The sequence below is a fragment of the Chiloscyllium punctatum genome, chromosome 22, assembly GCF_047496795.1.
Source record: "Chiloscyllium punctatum isolate Juve2018m chromosome 22, sChiPun1.3, whole genome shotgun sequence".
NCBI classification, from domain to species: Eukaryota; Metazoa; Chordata; class Chondrichthyes; order Orectolobiformes; family Hemiscylliidae; genus Chiloscyllium; species Chiloscyllium punctatum.
Window position 1 is genome coordinate 56,445,832 of NC_092760.1, and position 19,684 is coordinate 56,465,515.

At 42.5% G+C, this 19,684-nt stretch overlaps 1 protein-coding gene across 1 annotated transcript in view; it reads left to right on the forward strand.

Moving 5' to 3' along the window:
• The window catches only part of LOC140493664 (ethanolamine kinase 1-like), a 460,360-nt gene that overhangs the window by 251,606 nt on the left and 189,070 nt on the right, over positions 1-19,684 (forward strand). Inside the window, exon 4 of the mRNA XM_072592363.1 lies at positions 3,195-3,343. Coding sequence (XP_072448464.1) covers positions 3,195-3,343 — 149 coding nt within the window. The remainder of the gene's footprint in view (positions 1-3,194; positions 3,344-19,684) is intronic.

The following is a 19,684-nucleotide window of genomic DNA, read 5'->3' on the forward strand; positions in this document are numbered from 1 at the left end:
TGTGGACTCTTTTAAAAAACCAAAAAGTTCTGTCTGGGAGAGCAGGAACAGCAGGGCTGGTCAAACAACAGAAACTAGTGGAGGAAGGGTGGGGGAGCAAAAGTGCAGAGAAACCATTATTGACCAAAGAAAGTCACATTTAAGCAGGAGGAGAGTCGACCCAGGTGACAAGTGATCGAGAAGTGATGCATGTCTGTTCAGATGGAAGTTGAGTTTCTAAGGGAAAGGGTAGAAAACCTTTCTTTCCAGCTCTGGCCTGGGCTCGGAAGCTGTAAAAGGGAAGAATATAATACCACCACAGTGAACATTGCTACACTCATGAACTACGCAATAGCAAGCTGGAGAGAAAATTTTACAGATAGGGCTAAAATCTAAAGTTTTATTGAAACAAGCATTAGAAGCAGATTTATGAGTTTTAGGTCAATGACATAAGATTTAAGCTTACCAAGCAATTTAGAGGCAAAACACTCTAAAAATGGAACAGATGTAAAATGTAAAAAATAAAGTGTAAGTCCGATTTTCTCAGAAGGAAAAGGCACATATCAGTCTGGGAAGAAAGGGAAACCACAAATTTCACTGAGTTACAGGAAATGTTTTCCAGTGTAGAATCCTCAGAGTAACTGTCAGCAAAACTTGAAGCAACAACCGAACGCTGGCTACTAAATTTAGATAATAAAGTCCAGCAGAGACCATTGATGATTTTTTTAAATTGACCAGTACTATCTGCATTCCAATCTGTTACACATGGTGGTGATACAGATCATCAAAAGAAATCTACTACACCAAGGAAAAGTACCCAAAACATGACAGAAGACATTGACAATGTCTGACCCTAAGCGACATCTATCGCATGGCCAATGCATGTTCATAAAGGTAAAACTACTTAAATTCTTAGCACAGTTGTCTTCCATGAGGGGGTATGCATAGATTTAAAGATCCATCAAATAATGTAGTGCACCACCAATATCACTGATGCCAATCGTTAGCCAAGTCCTCAGTGTAGATTCATGAGATGAAGGATCCCTCAAAGTAGAAATGAAAGAATGAGTGAGTAAATTTAAGGAGGAGGTAGACAGATTTTCCATCAGTAATAGATTGAATGGTTGCGGAACACTGGGCAGGAAAGTGAGTTGAGGCCAAGGCCAGATCAGCCATGAACTTATAAAATGGCAGAACAGACTCAGGAAGCTGAATTGCCTACTCCTGTTCCTATTTATATGTTTTTTATACTAGTATAGGAATAAGGAATGGTGGTAGTTTTATCATCTCTTTGATAATAATCCTAGCATGATTGGCAGAAGAGCAAAGAGATTTTGGCCAACCTTCATCTCTTAATCAATGCCACCGAGAACAGATTATTTTGTGTCACAACACGGGGTAAACCCTCCCTCTTAATTTAAAACCAGCAACACAGAAAAGCTTTATCTTGTGCAGTAATTTGCAAACATTCGAGTGCCCAAGAACTATTGAAAGGAAAAATTAACAACTTTATTTCTTAAAGTATCGCAGAGAATAATTAACTAACAACTATATACAATTCCTTCCTCTAACGTATCTTTTACCTTCCCTTCTATAATACTAGTCTGATAAAGCTCGCAATTAAGATTTACAGAAAAATCCAAATTTTAAAACCAACCAGCAGTCAAGTCTTCTCTTTACCTTCGTCAGTAGATTGGCTCTCCAGATCAGTGTTGATGTTTTTCTCTGTGCAAACTCCTTCTCTACACAGGTACCTCTCAGAGAGTTCTGACTAGCAGTCTACAGCTGTTAGTTTGGTGGCAATTCTCCTCCCAACTGTTCAATTTTCCCCGCTATTAGACCCAAAGCATCGGATTGTGTCATTGGCTTTTGATATTGTCAATATACTCATTTCAAACTTGATTGGAATTTAATATTTTTTCGGGGTATAATTTAAACTGATTGGCCTAATTCAAATCTATTTTGTCATTTCCGGGCAACCAGCTACCCCAGTAGTTGGACCACATGTTGCATTGTGTCTTACTGAGAATACTTGGTGCTGTCACTGTTAGCTTTTACTCTCTTAAAGGTATAGTACACCAACATCTTCATAACATATGTCACATATGTCATTGCTGTTTGTGAGGTTTTACTATGAACAAAGTGGCAACCATTCTTTCCTACATTACAATCGTGGTTAAATGTCAAACGTAACTGCCAGGAAAGCATTTTGGAAAATTCTAGGCTAAGGAGGAAACTCAATATAGATGGAAATTTGTCTTTTGTTTGTTGTCTGGGTCATAACACAAGTAAAACTGTGCTCATCTTTTTTTCATTAAATATCAACACTAGGTATTTGAAATAATGAAAATTATATTTATACAAATTAATTTGACAGTGCACAAAATGTTCTGAATTTTTTTTTAATTTAAAAGATGAAAACCCTCAATTAAAATCCTTATTGAGGACCTTTTATTTTACGAGAATGAAGCTTAGTCCACATCTGAAAAGTAAAACCTGGGACAAAGCAGGATGCTAGTGACTTTCTGGTGGCTAAATAACTCTGATTTTATTGGTATTGTTGAGAACCAGGTTGTATTATAAGATGGCAATGAGAGATCTCATAACATGACAGGAAGGGTTAGTGAATCAAGAATATGTTTACCAGTCTGTTTGTAAAAGCTTAATGCAAATATTTTAAATTATGTGGACTATGACACAGTGACCACTGTATTAAAGAGATCATAATGCGGATAGATATAGATACTTTTCACACATCGATAATGCGGCCAGCATCTCTATGAGTGAGTGAACATATAATCTTTTGCAACTGAAAAGCAACTACAATAACAATAACATGATCTATACCAAGAGAAATGTTAAAAAAAAAATGAGACCATTGACTTATTGAAGCTGGTTAATTAAAATCCAATTGCTCCAATACAGAACTATGATGCTTTGTAACCATATAGTTAAATCATCGAAAATTTGCACAGCACTTGCCATATAGAATTTTTCAAATTGCCAAAAAAGTATATTTGTATTTTTTCTGCTTGCTAATGAATGTCTGTTTTGAACATTTAGTGTATTAAAAGTATGTTCTGATTGGAAAATATAGGTTTACTCATATTTCTGAAATGTTTTATGCAGAACTGCAAATTACACCAGCAACTGTCATCGTTGAAGTCCATTTTGTTTTACACTTGACTGAATGTATGTGTATATTTTATCCCCAGTTGTCTGGAAATGACTGACATGCCAACTTTTGACATTCTTGTCAGTGAATTTGAAAAACTCAAAGAACACCTTTCCCAAATTAAATCCCCAGTGGTCTTGTGCCATAATGATCTACTGTGTAAGAACATAATCTACATTGAAGCAAAAGGTAGGGATAAAATTATTATTAAATGAAAATAATAATGCTTATATTGATATCGTGCCTTATTATGTCAAACTGTCTCAAAACACTATGTATAATGAATTATTTTTGACAAACGACTAATAAAGAAGCAATTTCAAGCTAGAATTAATATGTTTTAAAGCTTAAAGTTGGCTAAGTGACATCTAAAATATGAGTGAATGGACATTTGTTATTCCAAAGAAGAAATATAAAAGTATTAGCCACAAAATGCAATTTTGGTACTGTAGCTGCCAGTTGGTTCCACAGATATGGTGTGGGTGGGGGCAGATGCCATCTTGGATAAGATGCACATGTGGGCATGGAGGTACATGTCAGAGGTAGGCTGAGTTGGTATATCATGATGTTAATGGGTAATGCTAATTTGATAGCACAGCTTCAACTCTGGAACAAACCTCTCCAGGTAACAGCCCTGTCTTAACCCTGCACAAACAAACATGTTTTCAGCAGCTGAAAGGAATTCCAACCCAGCATCTCTTCCCTTCCCCACCCCTTCCAGTGCCGTTAAGGGAGCAGCAACTATTTTCATGTAAGCTGCTGATTAACTTACAAAGGCTGGTAGAAGTGTTTGTTGGTTTGAACTGTTATTTAAAGTTGCTGACGTCTACAGGGCGTGGCATGGACCAGACTGAAGGTCTTTATCTCGGCTTCAAGGATTGTGCACAGCCTGCCTCTCCTGGACATGAGTGCAGCAGTTTATATACTTGTTCTCCAACAGTGACAAAGGGAAAATGAGCAGATGTTTCATAATGAAGGAGGAGCTGCGGGAGTCAGGAAACTCTCCCAGTAGGAGACCACATTACCAAGGATATTCAAGAAGCATTTCTCCCACTTCGTTTCACAAAGAAAGTTCTCACTGAAATCTGCCATTTGTATCAGCCACAACTGGAATCTTAGAGAATTGCCAGTGGCCATGAACTGACATGTGACTGCAACATTTCCCATTTCACTATCCATTGTAGCATAAGAGGGAACTGAATAGAATTTATTCCCTCTTGCTAGACATAGCAAGCAGCTTGATCAGGGTTAAAGGTGTCCACATAATGAAAGGCATCATTGATGGCATGTTCATTGTTCATTGTTCACACAAAATGTACTGCAGGCTAGGTGGGTTAGCTTTGGGAAATGCATGGTTGTGGGGATAGGGTGTGGGGGGGAGTGGGGGGGTGGGAAGGTGAGTCTGGATAGGATGCTTTGCAGCGAGTTGGTGTGGACTCAATGTGCCAAATGGCCTGCTTCCAAACCATAGGGAAAGATTTCATTCCCTTAAAAGTCAAGTTAGTGTGTGATCATCTGCAATGTATCACATCTCATTGCCTAGTATGCTAGGTCTGTGATGGTTTCTATGTTCTATAATAGTGCTCTGTGCCAGGTATATTTGAACCAACATGAGAAACCAGAGGGTGACAAGGGCTTTTTTGCTGATCATCTATGTCATAACTGTGAAGAATTCATAAATGGGAAACATGCTCATAACTAGACCAATCTAACTCACAAAATGTAATTCAGCAGGACATTGGATAGGTGCAACAATTTACCCACTGCTCGACCAATTCTTGAGCTGCCCTGCAGTGCTTGACAGAACAGTGGTAAGGTCTGTGGTAAATTGCTGTACCCTGCAAATCTTATCCTCATGAAAGCGATGGCCCAATGGTCAGTACTGCTGACTCACAGCGCCAGGGACATGGATTCGATTTCAGCCTCAGCTGACTGTGGAGTTTGCACATTGTGCCCATGTCTGCATGGGTTTCCTCCCACAATCCAAAGATGTGCAGGTCAGGTGAATTGGCCATGTTAAATTGCCCATAATGTTCAGGGATGTGTAGGATAACAGGGTAATGGAATTGGTCTGGCTGGGTTACTCTTTGGAGGGTCAGTGTGGATTTGTTGGGCAGAAGGGCCTGTTTCCACACTGTAGGGATTCTGTGATTCTAAAGCACTGTGCTTGTCACCAGGTATACAGTGAACAGTTGAGGATTAGGAAGAAGGGAAGTGGCTGGGATAAAGTAGGAGACAACCAACACAACCCCTCTCTCACCGTACTAACTGTGATCGATGAATTTGGCTGTAAGCTCAGTCCTCCACTCACCAACCTTCAAATAATCACTTATGTTATTAACCATTGCAGCATTCTTTAGGCCATAATGCAACCACAAAACAATTATTCCAAACCAACTTTATGAATCAAATCATCCCACCTTCCATGTAAAACTAATCACACTTCTCCATTCACTTTGTGCTTTCCTTTTCTGTGCCTCTCTCTCTAATCTAATGGTCATGTGTAATGCTGCACTAATACCTGCTGCATCGCTTGTGGAAAACTATTGATTTTCAGGAAGAAGACTGGAGATGGCCTTACAGAGTGACCAAGAAGGGCTCAGGGACTAGAACACCCCTCAGGGACTAGAAAACCCAAAGCCAGATTACATCATTCCAACATAGTGGTTCAACCTAGGCTGCCTAATTGGAAGGTAAAAACGAGGTAAAAACAATAACTGCAGATGCTGAAAACCAAATACTGGATTAGTGGTGCTGGAAGAGCACAGCAGTTCAGACAGCATCCAAGGAGCAGCGAAATCGACGTTTCGGGCAAAAGCCCTTCATCAGGAATAAAGGCAGTGAGCCTGAAGCGTGGAGAGATAAGCTAGAGGAGGGTGGGGGTGGGGAGAGAGTAGCATAGAGTACAATGGGTGAGTGGGGGAGGAGATGAAGGTGATAGGTCAAGGAGAAGAGGGTGGAGTGGATAGGTCGAAAAGGAGATAGGCAGGTCGGACAAGTCCGGACCAAGTCCACAGCCACATTTGCTTCCTCAGTGCCTGCCTCCGTAACCAACTCATCCCACACGGACTCCAGACCACCTTTAAACCAGCAGAGTTCGGACCCGAACAGGACAAACAGTACAGACTACAGATTCAAAAACACCAGCAACCGTTCTCCTTCAAGATCCTCCGCTCAAAGCTTGCAGCAATGCGCCGGCACCTAACCTCTCTACAGTCAGCCCTGCCTCAGCTGAGGGCCACACTCTCTCAGAATTGCAAGGGACCCACTCTGTACTACATCCTCAGGAGAATTCATACTCTCAACAAACAGTATTTCAATTCCATCTCAAACATCAAAAACTGTAAGTACAACAAACTTTTATCCACCCACCTCCATAACCAGCACTCCTCAAACATTCCAGAAGATTCCCCTGGCCTCGGAAACGCAATTAGCCATGCGGCTGACGCAGCTACCACCCCCATGCTGAGTGATGATGTCACTTCCACCCCCATCATGGCCACTCCCACAGCCACTTCCGCCCTTCACATCATCGCTGATGCCACATGCTCAGTGACTTCCGCCACCCCTACTGCCATGATCACCACCACTTCCGCCCCCACCAGCGCCACTCACCTGCATTCTGCTGACATGCCCCCCACAGACCCCACTGTCACTATCCCCACCCCCCAGAACCCAGAGGGGAACATTACCCCAGCTCATGCCTCCACCCCCATTCCCCCCACCATCACACCCACTCCAGGTACTGGTTCCGACCCCACTCCCAGCTCCACACCCACACCAGTTCCCAGCTCCCGGCCCTGCCGAGTTTTCACCATCCCTCCAGACCTCCCACTCACTGAGGACGAACGATCAGTCCTCAGCAAAGGACTCACCTTCATCCCCCTCCGTCCACGCATCAATGAATTTAATACACGCCGTGACATCGAACACTTCTTCCGTCGCCTCCGCCTCCGAGCTTACTTTCACAATCAGGACTCCCGCCCACCTTCCGAGGACCTCTTCGCCCACCTCCAACACACTGCATCCACCTGGACACCCCGCGCTGGCCTATTACCTGCCCTCGACCTCTTCATTTCCAACTGCCGCCGGGACATTAACTGCCTCAACCTGTCGACCCCCCCTCCCCCACTCCAACCTCTCACCAGCACAACGCGCAGCCCTCCAATCCCTCTGCTCTAATCCTAACCTCACCATTAAGCCAGCGGATAAAGGGGGCGCAGTGGTAGTCTGGCGCACTGACCTCTACACCACTGAAGCCAAACGCCAACTCGAGGACACCTCTTCCTACTGCCCCCTTGACCATGACCCCACCCCCCATCACCAAACCATCATCTCCCAGACCATACAGAACCTCATCACCTCAGGAGATCTCCCACCACAACTTCCAACCTCATAGTCCGGGAACCCCGCACTGCCCGGTTCTACCTCCTTCCCAAGATCCACAAGCCTGACCACCCTGGCCGACCCATTGTCTCAGCATGCTCCTGCCCCACTGAACTCATCTCTACCTATCTCGACACTGTCCTATCCCCCCCTAGTCCAGAAGCTCCCCACATACGTTCGAGACACCACCCCCGCCCTCCACCTCCTCCAAGACTTCCGTTTCCCCGGCCCCCAACGCCTCATCTTCACCATGGATATCCAATCCCTCTACACCTCCATCCGCCATGACCAGGCCCTCCAAGCCCTCCGTTTTTTCCTCTCCAGACGTCCCCAACAGTACCCTTCCACTGACACTCTCATTCGTTTGGCCAAACTGGTCCTCACCCTTAACAATTTCTCCTTTGAATCCTCCCACTTCCTCCAGACCAAAGGCGTAGCCATGGGCACATGTATGGGCCCCAGCTATGCCTGTCTCTTTGTTGGCTATGTAGAACAGTTGATCTTCCGTAATTACACCGGCACCACTCCCCACCTCTTCCTCCGCTACATTGATGACTGCATTGGCGCTACCTCGTGCTCCCGCGAGGAGGTTGAGCAATTCATTAACTTCACCAACACATTCCACCCTGACCTTAAATTTACCTGGACCATCTCTGACACCTCGCTCCCCTTCCTGGACCTCTCCATCTCCATTAGTGACGACCGACTTGACACTGACATTTTTTACAAACCCACCGACTCCCACAGCTACCTGGATTACACCTCTTCCCACCCTACCTCTTGCAAAAATGTCATCCCGTATTCCCAATTTCTCTGCCTCTGCCGTATCTGCTCCCAGGAGGACCAGTTCCACCATAGAACACACCAGATGGCCTCCTTCTTTAGAGACCGCAATTTCCCTTCCCACGTGGTTAAAGATGCCCTCCAATGCATCTCGTCCACATCCCGCACCTCCGCCCTCAGACCCCACCCCTCCAACCGTAACAAGGACAGAAGGCCCCTGGTGCTCACCTTCCACCCTACAAACCTTCGCATAAACCAAATCATCCGCTGACATTTCCGCCACCTCCAAAAAGACCCCACCACCAGGGATATATTTCCCTCCCCACCCCTTTCCGCCTTCCGCAAAGACCGTTCCCTCCGTGACTACCTGGTCAGGTCCACACCCTCCCTACGACCCACCCTCCCATCCTGGCACTTTCCCCTGCCACCGCAGGAACTGTAACACCTGTGCCCACACCTCCTCCCTCACCTTTATCCAAGGCCCGAAAGGAGCCTTCCACATCCATCAAAGTTTTACTTGCACATCCACTAATATCATTTATTGTATCCGTTGCTCCCGATGCGGTCTCCTCTACATTGGGGAGACTGGGCGCCTCCTAGCAGAGCGCTTTATGGAACATCTCCGGGACACCCGCACCAATCAACCACACTGCCCCGTGGCCCAACATTTCAACTCCCCCTCCCACTCTGCCGAAGACATGGAGGTCCTGGGCCTCCTTCACCGCCGCTCCCTCACCACCAGACGCCTGGAGGAAGAACGCCTCATCTTCCGCCTCGGAACACTTCAACCCCAGGGCATCAATGTGGACTTCAACAGCTTCCTCATTTCCCCTTCCCCCACCTCATCCTAGTTCTAAACTTTCAGCTCAGCACTGTCTCCTTGACTTGTCCGACCTGCCTATCTCCTTTTCGACCTATCCACTCCACCCTCTCCTCCTTGACCTATCACCTTCATCTCCTCCCCCACTCACCATTGTGCTCTATGCTACTCTCTCCCCACCCCCACCCTCCTCTAGCTTATCTCTCCACACTTCAGGCTCACTGCCTTTATTCCTGATGAAGGGCTTTTGCCCGAAACGTCGATTTCACTACTCCTTGGATGCTGCCTGAACTGCTGTGCTCTTCCAGCACCACTAATCCAGTGCCTAATTGGAAGGCATAGAGAGCACTCATTGAAGGACTGCATGACTGTTGTCATCCTGAGAGAGGACAGTAGGTTCATACTCCATGGAGCTTCCACAACTCCTTCAAGGCATCAACTTAGCAATACTAAGAACACTTTCAAAGAGCTGCTTCAAGTCTATTTGAACACTGTTATCTACAGAAATGATTATATCACTCTCAGTCTGCATAGCACTATTCTGGGAATGTCTTTGAGTTTCTCACCTGCACTCAAGTATTGGCTGCTTCTACAAAACTAAAGCAAAATACTGAGGATTCTGAAGATTGCAATGGACTGGAAAATGTTAGCTGGCCTGGCAACATCTGTGAATGAAACATCGTTAATCTTTTGAGTCCAGTAAGACTCTTGTTTGGGACTCAAGAGCAGTGGAAAAATGATGGGCTTTACATAGTTGAATAGAACAAGAAAAGCAAGCAGAACAGAAAGGAAGGTCAGAGAAGCTATAGAGAGAGGCTGAATAGGCTGGGGCTGTTTTCCCTGCAGTGTCAGAGGCTGCAAAGTGTCTTTATAGAGGTTTATAAAATCATGAGGAGCATGGATAGGATAAATAGATAAAGTCTTTTCCCTGGGCTGGGGGAATTCAGAACTGGAGGGCATAGATTTAGGGTGAGATGGGGAAGATATAAAAGGGACCTAAGGGTAACGTTTTCATGCAGAGGGTGGTGCTTGTATGGAATGAGCTGCCAAAGGGTGTGGTGGAGGCTGGTAAAATTGCAACGGGTTTGGATGGGTATATGAATAAGAAGGGCTTAGAGGAATATGGGCCAAGTGCCCATAGAACTAGATTAGGTTAGAATATTTGGTTGTCGTGGACAAGTTGGACCAAAGGGTTTGTTTCTGTGCTGTACATCTTTATGACTCTGTGACTCTAAAAGTTGGAATGAGGGAGATCAGAAAGATTAGAGATCAAAGGCACTGTAGAACATGAGGCAACTGAATTGGGCATTGTTGTAGAGAAGAGACAAACCATAGGTAAGTCAAGTCCTGTAGGTTGCAAAGAACCTAAGCAAAAAAAAAAGTGATGTTCCTCTTGTTTGCATTGGGTTTATGTTAAATATTGGATTCAGCAACTTCAGATCATGAGCTCTGTCCTCCATTTTGATCATTCCTCCCCAGTGATTTGTTTTGATGGGACTGAACTTTCCCCTTCCTGGATGAGTGTGGCGATGTTGAGAAAGTTGGGAAATACAGCAAGAATGAAAAAAATGAAATTTTAACATTGAGAAGATATTTCTTGATTTTCCCCTTAAACGTGAAACGAACAGTGATTACCTTATTTCTATAGCATCTCATAATTAGTCCATTTCTCTGCCACTTTCAATTCTCTGCACCTTTCCAGAGAAACAAGATGCTGCAAATTCCCAATTTGTAAATCAGAATGGACATTTGGCAGTTGCAGCTCACTGATTGCTTGTCCTAGCCTTCACCCAGCTCTGTCTTCTCCACAACCTCACTCCCAGAAGGAAAAATCAGTAAAAAGCCAGTTATTCTTGGAACTGAATGTAATGGCCATGGTGGACCTCCATTTTGGAGTAGACAAGATGAGTCAGACCAGTATGTCACATTGGAGAAAGTGATGTGGAGATCACTATCAGGAATTCCTGATGAAGAGCTTATGCTCAAAATTTCTATTCTCCTCCTTGGATGCTGCCTGACCAGCTGTGCTTTTCCAGCACCACACTCTTTGATGTAGTATGTCACATTCTCCAGTTTAACTCACTTTCCTTAATAGATGAATGCCTTGTGGACACCATCCTCCATTAACCTTCATCCATGCACATTGACATTTGCAAATTACCAGCCTTGCCCTATCATCAAGCTTGCTCTCAGTCCAAATCTAATACCACTTGCATCTTCTAGGATTTGACTTGAGAGTTTAGAGACTGATAAGATTTGCATACTTCTGCCTGTTCACTTTGTGTACACATATGTGTCCCGTGCATCTAAAACGCAAAGTTAACAGAGATCTTGGCTTCATTTCTTCCCGCTCATTCGTGTTGGATTTACCTGAAAGTTTCCAGCCTCTGTAGTTTGCATTGCTTTATAGCACATCAGCAGAGGCAGATAGCTTGTCATGGTTCACAGTACTGAACAGTCACAGGGCTGGCCATATTGCTGTCTGCTGCAATGCTACATTAGTGTTGTACCTACAACATATGCCAGCATTTTACACACTAAATACACTGCATGTGCATCAAGCAAATGGCTAAGTCTAGAAGTCAAAGCGGGGGCAGTCATAGAGTCATAGAACATGGAAACTGACACTTCAGTCCTCATCCACTCAGATCAGATAACTCAATCTGAGCTAATCCCATTTTCCAGCATTTGGCCATATCTCTCTAAACCTTTGCTATTCATATCTCCAACCAGATGTCTTTTAAATGTTGTAATTGGACCCACTTCTACCACTTCCTCCAGAAGTTTATTCCATACACACACCAACCTCTGCATGAAAAAAGTTACCCCTCAGGTCCTTTATAAGTCTTTTCCCTCTCAGCTTAAATCCATGCCCTCTAGTTTTGGATTCCCCCAGCCTAGGAAAAAGACCTGGGTATTCACACGATCCATGGTCCTCATGATTTTATAAGCCTCTTCAATCTCCAATGCACCAGGGAAAAATGCCCCAGCCTATTCAGCCTCTCCCTGTAGCTCAAACCCCATTGCTTTTCATCATTTATATAAACGATTTGGATGTGGATATGGGAGATATAGTGAATAAGTTTGCAGATGACATCAAAATAGGTGCTGCAGTGGACAGAGAAGAGGATTACTCAGAGGACAATGGGACCTTGATCAATTGAGCTAGTAGGCTGAGGAGTGGCAGATGGAGTTTAATCAGGTGTTGTATTTTGGTAAGGCAAACCAGGGCTGGACTTATACATTAAATGGTAGGGCCCGGGGGTGTTTTGTCGAAAAAAGAGACATCGGGATGCGGGGGCATAGTTCCTTAAAAGTGGAGTCACAGGTAGACAGGGTGGTGAAGGAGGCATTTGTCACACTTGCCTTCATTGATTATAATGTTGAATATAGAAGTTGGAATGTCATGTTGTGGCTGTACAGTATATTGGTGAGGCCACTTTTGGAATAATTCTGGTTAGCTCTTTATAGGAAAGATGTTATTAAACTTGAGAAGGTGCATAAAAGACCTACAGTCCTTAGTGGGGTCAAAGAGAAATACCGGTCTGTCAGGGTGCCACTGCAAATAGTCAGGAGAGCTTGCCTGATTCCAGTCCTGGGATTGGTCCCCAATCAGTCCTGCAGGTCAGGTGTAACCATTCTGGAGATTACAAGTACCCCATTCAGATACTTTGGAGGCATCAGTCCAGAAGTTTGGCCTTGCTCAGTTGAGACTGTTCTTTCAGTTCAATCTGTAGACATGGACAAGATCAGTCCTGGAGATTTTTACATTAATATTAAGGAACAGCCAATGGGCTTCTGGGAAAAGTGGGTAACTCAAGTCTATGGTTAGGATAAATTGTGCTGTGTTACTGAAAATTAGTTACAAGGGGGGCATTCAAAACAGAAAGGTGGGATCTCAAAGAGCATGGGATAGACTGGGAGCTCAAAGAGTAAAGGGGGGGAGGGCAGGTCACTATCTCTCTGGCCACTATATGGGTAGTGTGCATAGGCAACAGGGGCCTGGCAATTCTGGACTGAGGTGATAGTGTCTGAAATGGTGCAGGTAAAAGCCTTGAATGGTCTTCTTTGGCAGTCCACAGGACAAAGCTGAGCCTTCCTCTCCACCACCCCATCCACCAGCATCTCCAGGTGCTGCTGGTGAAGGGAGTTACCAAGCTTCCCCTTTTTATGTCCTGTCCTCAATAGTAATTGATGCAAATCCCAGCATGGATCCAGTTTTGGGTTTGCAGCATTTGCAGTGTGAGCAGCTGACTTTAAATATGGGGCCAGGGCATTGGCAGGCACTTCAACCTCACCTGCCATGTGATTCCATGAGACAGGACCCATGAAGTCATGAGGTGAAAAGTGGACGATCTACACACGGAAAATGGCTCTAAGCCATGGCAAACCGGACACTATGAATCTCAGATGACAAAATACTTCAAGTCAAAATGGTATTTCTTGACCTATATTGAACATTTGTGATTAACATTTTTATATGACACAAAACTTGAGAAATGTAGCAAGCATTGAGGAAAATTATAGTAGGCTGCAAAAGGACATACTGATGAAGGGCTTTTGCCCGAAACGTCGATTTTACTGCTACTTGGATGCTGCCTGAACTGCTGTGCTCTTCCAGCACCACTAATCCAGAATCTGGTTTCCAGCATCAGCAGTCATTGTTTTTACCTGCAAAAGGACATAGGCTGGTGCAAAAAGGGAACAAATGGCTGTTGAAATATAATGTTGAAAAGCGTGAAGTGATCGATTTGGCTTGAAGAATGAAGAGAAAAAAAATTACAAGTTGAATGATACAGTTTAAAAATGGGATGAAAGAAGAGCCTCTGGAGGGGGGAGTTGTCCAGAAGCTAGGCTCACAAAGCAAATAATTGAGCATGTACTTAAACCCTCAAGGAGATCTGTGAACCCACAACCTTCTAATTCAAGGGAGAACACTACTAAGACAGCACTTTAATACGAATAAATAAATATTCTTGAGCAACTTGAGTCCAGGTTTCCAGTACTCCATTCCACCCTGCCAAGCTCTTGAACCTTAATGCCAAACTGGAGACTCTAATCTATATAGTAAGCTACGAATTTAGTCTGCATATCATCATTGCTTCAAGGAATCTATCCTGAAATGATCTGATTAGTCGGTCGCATTGCCTGTACATTTCCAGCTTTTGTTTGTAAATTATATTTTATATGAACAGACAGCATTGTAAAAAGGAATACGGCTTGTACATTGACTGGAAAGGTAGGTTACTTGTATTTAAATTCCCAACATGATCGGCTATTGAGGGATTATGTTTCCCTATCTGTTTCTTGACCCATAAATTGCTTATTGCCCGATGAATCATGCATGTCGGTTTCCATATATTTCAATGTGTTAACTATAAGGAAGTTGCTGAAGTAAACTTACTTGTAAAGACTGTTGGCCATATCATGGGATTGACTGCAGCTCTTGGAAATGTACTTTCCCTGTTCTACTCAGAGCAACTTACATCCTGAGAGACAATTGTATTTACAAGAAACTAGTATTTGAGAGGTACACAAAGCTCTCTCACTTTCAGATGATTCATTCTGGGAGAAGAGGAAAAGCAAGGGTTTGTAAAGACATGCGTGATAAGCATTACTCATGCAACTAGATTTATCAACTGAGGTGTACTGGCCAAGTTCTGTCTGAGTAGGCTGTGTTTCAAGAAAAGTTCTGCTCCTTGCTGTGACCAAGATCCACAACATATACAACTCTGACTAGCAAAGGACAAGACTGTAGATCTCAATGTTTGCATGGCAGCTTTAAACCAGTGAACAAGAGGGTCTTTGTTGAATATATTTCTTTATAAGTCACAAATATGCACTTTGTCCATGCATATCTGTTTATACATTTTGACAGTGGTCCCAGAGAGATTGTGAAGAGTATGTAGTACAATTAGTTTGCTTGATTTTGTGTTTTGAGTTGCCCATCCATTAAATATCTTGTCCTTTCATCAACCCTTCTACAATCCAAAGAAGACCCTTGCTCCTCACAACTTCCATCATTTCTGAATCTTGAGACAAACAAGACAACCACATATCAACATAACTTCACATCAAATATTCCCATGTTTCATTGCATCTATTTACAAGAATGATTTTTTAAATTTTCAATTTATTGCAAACTTTCAGCAATTTCTTTTCCATCTTCTTATATGTAGGAGCATAGAAAATAGACTCAGGAGTAAATAATTAAGCCCTTTGAGTCTGCTGCACTATTTAACTAAATCAGGACTGATCTTTTACCTCAAAACCATTTTCCTGCATTATCCCCATTAACCCTAACATCTCACAATTTATCAATTTCTGTCTTGAATATACTCTTAGTGAGCCCCCATGAGTGAAGAAATTCCACTTAATCTCAGTTCTAAATGCCTACTTCTTCTTCTAAGACTATGTCACCTAGTTCTGGACCCCACCTGCCTGAGGAAGTATCCTTTCAAAGCCTTCCTGTCACATCCTTTAAGAATTGCCTAAGTTTCAATGAGGTTGCCTCTTATTCTTCAAAACTCTTGTGGAATAGGCTTGGTCTTCATAATTTCAGGAAAGGCAGTGGTGTGGTGTATTGACACTGGACTGTTCATCAAGGGACCCAGGTTCAAATTGCGCCATAGCAGATGACGAAATTAGAATGTTAAAAAAATTCTGGGATTAAAAGTCTAATGGGAACGTGAAATCACTGTTGATTTTCCTAACAAAACATCTTGTTCACTTGTGTACTTTAGAGAAGGAAAAGTGCTGACTCCAGACTCATAGCAATGTGGTTACTCTTAACTGCTCTTTAATATGGCCTACTAAGTCATACTTTTATAGCAAATTGCTAAAAAGTCTCAAAGAAGAAATGAAACCAGACAGATTACCTGATATCAGGCTAGTTATTGGAAACAACAACTGTAGCAATGACAATACAGCCTCATTTACCCTGCAAATTCCTCCCATCCACAAACATTCACTCTCTCCACCACTAATGCACAGCAGCAGCAGTGTGTAACATCTGAGGCCAAGTGCCAAAATTGGGAGAGCTATCTCACAGGTTAGTTTAAGCAACAGCTTGACATAATCAAACTCATGGATTCACAACTCATTACATCTTTGGTCCAAGCTTAGACAAAAGTGCTGAAGGTGAGAGTGACTGCCCTGGATATCAAAGGCCACATTTGGTGAGTTTGGCATTAAGGAACTTTAGCAAGACTGGAATCAAGGGATAACCCTCCACTAGTTGGACTGATACTTCACACAAAGGTAGCTGGCTCTAATGTTGGAGGTCAGTCATCTTAGCTCCAAAATAACTGTATAGGAGTTCCTCAGGAAAGTGACCCAGGTTTAACAATCTTCAGCTACTTCAGCAATGACTTTCCATCCACCATAAGGTTAGCAGTGGGGATGTTCACTGATGACTGTACATTGCTCAGCACCATTTGTGACTCCTCAGATACTGAAGAAATCCATGCTCAAAAGCAACAAGACCTGTATACTACCCAGATTTGGGCTGGGAAGTAACAAGTAATATACATATGTCCTACAGGTGCCAAGCAATGACCATCTCCACCAAGAGAGAATCTGTTCATTGCTACTTGAGATTCAATAGCATTGTCATTAATGAATCATTCATCATCAACTTCCGAGGGTTACATTCACAAGCATTCACTCTCTCCATCACTGATGCACAGCAGCAGCAGTGTGTAACATCTAGAAGAATCACTGCAGAATTTGTATATGGACTACAATTGTTCAAGTAGGCAGCTCACCACCATCTCTTCAAGAGGATTTGGAAGTAGGCATTATGTGCTGGTCCAGCCTGAGTCTCCTAAATCCCATTAATTAATCAAACACAAAGACTGCTAATAGAATAATCTCACAATTACAAGAGTCAGTTTGATTAATCTTTCTTTCATAAGGCTGGTTTCTTAGCTAAGGAGACCAAAATTCTAATTGGGGTCTCAATGAGTGTCCATACAATTGCATCATGATCTCTTTACTTCTGTACCTAAATGTTCTTGCAATAGAGACCAACAAGCCATTAGCCTTTCTATTTGAAAACTACACCTTAACATGTTCCAATGATGTCTTTCTTTTATACGACAAACTAAGATGGAACAGGCTGCTGTAAAATATTTGCACCTTCTCTTGAGCTGGAATGGACAAGGGACAGGCAGTGACCTGCCAGCATTAATAACATAAACTGATCCCTGGATTGCTGGTAAGAACAGTTCCCTAAAATAACAAAAAGTATAATCCCTTACTGACTGTACTTGTGTTGTAAACTCAGAGGGCATAGGAATTTCAGAGCAGTTTATGATTGTGAGATTGTTCTATGAGCAGAGTTGTTTTTTAAAATTCATTAATGAGATTTGGGAGACTCTGCAGGACCAGCACATGGTATCTATTTCTAAATCCATTTGAAAAAGTGGTGGTGAGCTTCATTTAAGACTGTAGATAGGTTGTTGCAGTTACTTTAGCATCCTTAGGCTCAGTAAAAAATCACATAACACCAGATTATAGTCCAACAGATATTTCCAATAAACCTCCAATCCAGCATGGCACCTCCACATCATCCTGCGGCTAGAAAGCAGGATGAAAATCTACCATGGTCTTCAGTACTGATTGGTATTATGATGATTTTTTTGGGACAAGGTGTGATTGGCACATTGCAATTCTCATCATAAAATGTTTGTTGATATTCACTGTCAAATCATAGAATCCCTACAATGTGGAAACAGGCCATTCAGCCAAACAAGTCCACACCAACCCTCCAAAGAGTAACCCACCCAGACCCATCCCCTTACCCTATTATTCTATCTTTACCCCTAACTAATGCACCTAACCTGCACATATTTGGATGGTGGGATGCAGCAGTGCGAAGCATTGCGCCATTGTGCCAGCCCTCATGTATTTAGGTGTTGTAATCATTAACTGAGGTACCAAAAGATTCCCATTAAAATTAAACTGTATCCCAGCTACATGCAACACATGGACTGGGAAAAAAAAAGGAGGGAATTGGAACAGTCAAAATTTAATACAGGAGCAGAAGCATAGGAGGAGGCTGTTCAGCCACATGAAGGGTATTTAATTAGATCATTTGCTGATCTTCTAATACAATGCCACTTCATTATGTTATCTTTGTATCCCTTAATGTTATTTGTCTCAAGAAATCTATCAATTTTTAACCTAAAAATGTTCCATAATTAACCTTCCACTGCTGTCTGGATGAGAGAACTATAAATATTCACCATCTGATTGAAGAAATTCCTCTTCAACTCCACATTTACTGGCCCACTCTCATTGCTGAGATTACATCCCTTATTCTATAATCACCAGGAGAAACATCCTGTTTATATCGACCCTGTCATGCTAGTAAGAACTGTATAAGTTCCAATGAGATCATCTAACATTACCTGACACTTCAGTGAATACAGACCCAGTTTTCTCAATATCCCCTCATAAAACAAACCTCCACTGAACTTCTTCTACGGCAACGATATCTTTAATTAAATAAGGAGACCACAACTGTACATAATACACCATGTGCAGTCTCACCAAGGCTCCAAACAACTGCAGCAAGATATCTTTACTTCTGTCCTTAAATCCCCTTGAAATGAATGTCAACATATCTAACCCATTTGCCTTTTTAATTGCTTACTGTACTTGCTTACTAGCTTTCAGTGACTTGTGGGTAAGGACATCCAGATTCCTTTGGATACATATATTTTCCAACCTCTCACCTTTTAAAAGATTTTCTGCCTTTACGTGTTTGTTTACCAAAATGAATAACTTCAGACTTATTCACATGATATTTCATCTGCCACATTCTGCCATTTGCTTAGTTCATTCCAAGATCTTGTGTAGTTTGCTTAAAGCCTTATAACTTACATTCCCACCCAGTTTGTAAATATTACAGTTTGGAAACATTGCTCCCCACATTCAAATCATGTATATAGGTTGTGGACCAAGCATTGACTCTTCTGTTGTCCCACTCATAATAACCAGCCATTCTGACAATGATCTGCTTATACTTATTGCTTGCTTTCTGTTGTTAAGTATTTTTTAATCTAAACTGACACATTCCTTCCCAATCCAATAAGTCTACTTTTATTTATTAATCTGTGTGGGACCTTATCAAAAACATTCTGAATATGTAAATATACAGTTTTCACTGGCTTTTCTTTGCCTATGCTGTAAGTTACATGCTCAAAAAATCCAACAAATAATCAAAAATGATTTCCCTTTCATAAATCCTTGTTGACTTTTCCAAAGGTTCCAATTTCTGAATGTCAATACAATATCCACTATAATAGATTCTAACATTGTCTGCATTGCTGATGCCAAACTAACACATCTGCAGTTTTCCACTCGTCCCTTCCTCCTTTCTTATAGAGTGGGGTTACATTTGCTCACTTCAATGAGTAGGGACCTTTCCAGAGATAAACAAAGTGTGAAACAAAGTACCAATAATACATCCACTATCTTTCCATGTAGTTCCAAACATGATGAGATAAAGTTCAATTGTAATTTACTAATTAAAT